Genomic DNA, 5,510 nt, shown 5'->3' on the forward strand with positions numbered 1-5,510 from the left:
GATCGCTGGAGCCCAGCAGGTCGAGGTTGTGGTGGCCGGGAGTGGCCACTGCACTCCAGTCTGGGCAACAGAGTGAGACCCCAACTCAAAAAAAAGAAAAGAAAAGAAAAACAACGGAAGATGTCCTTAGCGATGGGAAACACGCACAGGTTCTAAAAGGGGAAAATCCATGTGTGTGCACACATGTGCATGTATCATACATACACCCGTGCACATACATGTACATGTGTGCGTTTAAACCCATGTAAGCACACATGCATACACAATGCATGTATGCAAATGCTCACGTGTTGTGTTGTATGCACACTGCACGCATACACGTGCACACGCACCCACGTGTGGACGTATATGAGTGAGTTCCAGTGCAGAACTGTTGTGGCCAATTCAGGGAGGTGGACCTGGCCCCCTCTGAGTCCCCCATGTCAAGGGGATACCCTTGGAAGCATGAGGAGTCCTGAGACCTTCTCTGTCCTGCCGCCCCTTTGCCACGTGGCCCTGTGGGATGGTTCTGGGGTCCTCGGGTACCCATCTACAAAACGACAACTTAAGCTAAGACCCCTACATTGTTAAAATGCTAAGACTGGCTCTAAGTGGCAAGTTCCGAGAGGCCTGCTTCCCAGCGGACCTGGGGGTCTATCCGGACTAGGGCGAAGGTGGGCTGCTATTACCTGTTTGGAATCTTCGAGATGTCTATCTTTTCCCTGGAGGTGACGTACGGGATCACCACCACTTTCTTCAAGTCTGGCAGTCCTGGGGAGAAAGCACGAGCGCACAGGACAGAGACTCTTAGAGTCAGCGTAGCTGCTGAGTCTAGGGTTTTTGTTACATAAAGCCACAAGATCTAGAGTGAGGGCAACCAGGGTTTTTGCTGCTTGTAGCTCCGTGACTCCCGGGAGGCTCTTATCTCTACACACACACACACACACACACACACACACACACACACGTACACCCACACAAGAACGGCTGGGGCTGGGAGGCCACACACCTTTCACCACCTGCTGCAGCTTCTCCATGTGGCTGTGCTCTCTGCCATTGTAGACGACGGCCTCCACGGAGAAGATGAGCTTCGGCTGGATTTGGGAAAACCGGTCCAGGACACCCTGCAAGTGGCAGGAAGGAGTCAGCAGTGGCCATCCAGACGGCAAACGCTCTGGCGGCCACTGGGCCCACGCGCTCCCAGGAGGCAGAATGAAGCATCTCTGGGCCTACGTCACGTCCCGTGTCCCCAGCACTCACGGCCAACAAAGAAGGTTGACTGACGGAGGCATGCCTCGCGCCTGAGAGATGACCCTCACACCAGGGAAGGCATCGACGTCCAGAAACACCCAGCGGCCTTTTAGACACACGCTGACCTAGGAAAGTTGCGAGGTGTGGGTCTGCACTACCAAAAGCTTCCCCACACTCAGAAAGGGACTTCTAACATGGCTCCCTCTGGCAAACACCCCAAAAGATCTGTCTTCCAAAAGGAGTCACAGCACTGCACAGCAGGCCCATATTTTTATTTTATTTGAGTCTTCAATTAAAGAGAAGCCTGGGCTGGGTGCGGCAGCTCCCGCCTGTAATCAATCCCAGTACTTTGGGAGGCCGAGGCAAGAGGACGCTCTGAGCTCAGGAATTCAAGACCAGCCTGGGCAACATAGCAAGACCCCATCTCTACAAAAAAATTAGCCAGACGTGGTGGTGCTAATTTTAGACCCAGCTACTCGGGAGGCTAAGATGGAAGAATCACTTGAGCCCAGGAAGTCGAGCCATGATCGTGCCACTGCATTTCAGCCTGGGTGACAAAGTGAGATCCCCGACTCAGAGAGAGAGAGAGAGAGAGAGATCCAAACCCAAATCCTCCACATGGTACATTTGTACTGACCAAATGCATAAACCCACACATGTATATACTAGCTGAGAAGCCCCACCTTAAAAGGCAGTCTTGCCACACACACGGCTCTGTCTACACTGCACACAGAACCTGCCAAGGGCACCTCCCTCCTAACAGAAGGGATTTCTCCCGTGCGGGTCATGGGTGTGTTTCTGGAACTGACTTGAGCCAACACGTGTGGCCTCGTGACACACAGCGATGCTGCCTACGGGCCAGTCCCGAGAGGGACAGATTAAAGCACCCTGAGGCAGGTCTTCTGTTCACCCCTCCCAGCCATGCTCCAATTCAGACCAGGCTAGGGGATTTTTGCCCCAACACGATGCCAGCATAGGCACCGCCCAGATGGCTGCTGTTGCCTGGCATGTCAGGCAGATGCCAGGGGCTCAAGATCAACACCGGGGCTCCTCCCAGGGCACACAGTGACGCCAGAGCCTCTGTGTGAGGACAGACCGGGCAGGGTCTCCACCCTGGAGCCACCGGTGGGACTATTCAGCTAATTAAGCTCATGAGGGTAAATGATCTGTTTCCAGCATTTTTCAGAGCTCCCCATGACTCCCGGCAGGGAAGGAGAATGCCAAGTCAGCAGGAAGCCAAGGAGGGAAGTGGACAGAGGGGAGGCCAGCAGCTCAAAGCGTGTCCCCAGGGCAGCAGCGTCAGCATCACCTGGGGCCCCAGACCTAATGAGTCCCCAGACCTAATGAGTCTGAAGCTCTGGCGGGGGAGGGGACCGCAATCTGTTGTCAACAGCTCTCCAGTTTGAGAATTGTCTGGACATAGCGGCTCACGCACTTTGGGAGGCTGTGATAGGAGGATTTGAGCCCAGGAGTTCAAGGTCAGCCTGGACAACATAGCGAGAACCCCGCTGTACAAAAATTAGCCAGACATGGTTGCCCGTGCCTGTAGTCCCTCAGGTGGCTGAAGTGGGAGGATTGCTTAAGCCCGGGAGTCAAGGCTGCAATGAGCTGTGATCGTGCCACTGCACTCCAGCCTGGGCAACAGAGTGAGACCCTGACTCAAGGAGAAAAGAGAGAGAGAGAGAATCTCTGGGCTAAAAGCTCAAGGATTGGGAATTCACTTTCAGTACTGTCCAATTTTTCAAACTAGAAGCTGAATTAACAGAAAAGAAGAGAGAAAGTATTTGTTTATTCCATCTACTAAGTGTCAAGGCACCATGCCAGGGAAACAAACAGAAAGTTCTAACTCCCAGAGCACACAATCTATCAGAAACACAATAGGCAAACCATGATAAATGCTGTTGTTTTTCGTTTCCAATTGTCTTCCATGAACTATACTCACAACTTGCATAGCCAGGGAAAAGAGAGAAGGAACCAAACTACCGGGGAAAACTAACAAGGTCCTTGACCCGCAACGCCAAAATCTTTTTTCCAAAAAGATCAATAGAATGACCTTCTTGACAAATCTAATCAAGAACAAAGCTACTTCTAGCTGACCCCGGCTGGGCAGTTACTATGTGTCAGGTGCATCCCATGCATGTGACCAATATTCACTCACGTAACGCCCAGAATAACCCGTGACGGGGTTCTATTATTATCCCACACTGCAGATGCATAAACTGAGGCAGGCAATCCCACAAAACTAGAAATCGCACTTTACCACAGAAATAAAGATGAATGAGCAATTACCACGTCTACCTTTAATAGATTTTAAAATCCAAACAGAATGGATGATTTCCCAAGAAAATATAAATTATCAAAACTGATTCGAGAAGTGAGAGAAGACCTGGAGTGGCAAAGGCCCAAGTCGTAACGCAGACACTGGGCTGAGCAGCACTGCGGTGAGTGCCACCAAATCCTCAGAAACTGTCACAGAATGCAGGAAAAGACAGAAAACACACAAGCCACAGAGAAAGTGTCGACCAATGTTATTTACCACACTAACAGACTACAGGGGGGAAATCACATATCTTGAAGGCTTTCGAGAAAATGCAAGACCCTTTCCACCCCAAAACTTTATTTATTTAGTTTTGAGTCGGAGTCTCACTCTGTCACCCAGGTTGGAATGCAGTGGCACAATCATGGCTCACTGTGGCCTCAACCTCCTGGGCTTCAGTTGTCCTGTGCTGGCTAAATTTTTTTTTATAGAGACGAGGCCTCACTATGTTGCCCAGGCTAGTCTTGAACCTCAGGGCTTAAGCAATCCTCTCGCCTCAGCCTCCCAAATTGTTGGGACTATAGGCATAAGCCACCGCCACCAGTCAGTCAAAAACTTTAAATAAGTTGGAAACTGAGGGAAATTTCATCACTGGAAAAAGGTGTCCAGCAGACACTGACGGCAAAAATCACACTTGATGGTAGAAGATGAGAATATCCGGTGAGAAGACAGTTCTCGAGATACCCACCCCGCCCACCCCTGCTCCCACCTGCCCTGGAGACAGTCCTCCAACTCAGTGGGGTGGGAACTAGAAACTAGACCTTGGGAATGGCAAACCTAAGGGTCTTGGAACCAGAGGTCTGGGCCCAGCCCCGAGGGAAGGCTCTGAGGTTCTGCGACACGGATGAAATTTTCAAGGCTGGACACGCAGGGGTCAAGTCTCTGAGCACCAGAAACTGATATCAGTCTAGGAGGGCTACTCGAACCCCCTTTCATGTTGCCATGAAACAAACACACCTGTGATGGTGCGTGTGACCTGGATATGGTGCTTAGCAACCAGCCAAGCACTGAAACCAACAGCGAGTGTTGAATCACATCACAGCCGCCCAGTGCAAGGCACAGTGTCCTACTTACACACACACACACACACACACACACACACACACACACACACACACACACACACACGCAGCCACTTGGGACATCCATGAGCAGCACCGGAAAGCCTACCAGAACTCACTGCAGTCAGGGTGGTGGCACAAACTCGATCCAGCAAAGTAAACAGTGCTTTTGCTGCTGAGCCCTGGCGGTGCACGGTGAAAGGGAATGAGGACAGAGGACCCAACCAAATGAGACAACAGGTGGCTGAAGGTCTTTCGGGCCAGGAGAGGGAGGGATGCAGGCAGCATGGGTCGGATCCAAGCGTTGCGAGGGGCCTCCCGGAGAGAGGCTGGTGAGAGAAGATGGCGACCGATCAGGGGTGGTGGAGGAACAGAGAGTGCAGGGCTAAAGCGCGGTGCTGAAAGACACGCAGAAGGATGGGAATGCGGCTGGGGCAGGAGGGTCAGCCTGGGCTCTGGCGGGGGGTGAGTGTGGGGGTACCGAACTGGGAGGGACACTTCAGGGGGATCTGAGCCCCCCTGAGTCTTGGGAACCTCAACAGCCCCAGCCAGCGCAAGGAAGGAGGAGAAAGGGAGAGTGGATAGAGTGGATGCTTTTGTTACCGTAATTACTCTAAGCAGAGTAATTACGGTAACAAAAGGGTCCCTCCTGCAGCCCCACACGCCCAGGCCCCAGCAGGGAAGGGAAGAGGGAGACATCTTCCATCAGACCCCAAGACCCCAATGCTAAAGCTCTCTCCCCTCGCACCACCATCCTGCCACCCCCGCTGAAAGCACGAGTGCAAGGGAACAGCTGTAACATACACAGAAAGCCCCAGAAGTTTCTCCTTCTCCAGGCGTGCACGCGCATGTGTGTGTGTGTGTGTGTGTGTGTGTGTGTGTGTGTGTGTGTGTGTGTGTTT

At 52.3% G+C, this 5,510-nt stretch overlaps 1 protein-coding gene across 3 annotated transcripts in view; it reads right to left on the reverse strand.

Annotated features, from left to right (window-relative positions):
• The window catches only part of AACS (acetoacetyl-CoA synthetase), a 62,796-nt gene that overhangs the window by 35,990 nt on the left and 21,296 nt on the right, over positions 1 to 5,510 (reverse strand). For all 3 annotated transcript variants that reach the window (XM_021708168.1, XM_021708169.1, XM_021708167.1), the window contains exons 5-6: positions 989 to 1,103; positions 669 to 750 (exon numbers count right to left, since the gene is read on the reverse strand). In XM_021708168.1, coding sequence (XP_021563843.1) covers positions 669 to 750; positions 989 to 1,103 — 197 coding nt within the window. The remainder of the gene's footprint in view (positions 1 to 668; positions 751 to 988; positions 1,104 to 5,510) is intronic.

Source organism: Carlito syrichta, unplaced genomic scaffold (genome assembly GCF_000164805.1).
Source record: "Carlito syrichta isolate Samal-C Ts95f unplaced genomic scaffold, Tarsius_syrichta-2.0.1 Scaffold131698, whole genome shotgun sequence".
Lineage (NCBI taxonomy): Eukaryota > Metazoa > Chordata > Mammalia > Primates > Tarsiidae > Carlito > Carlito syrichta.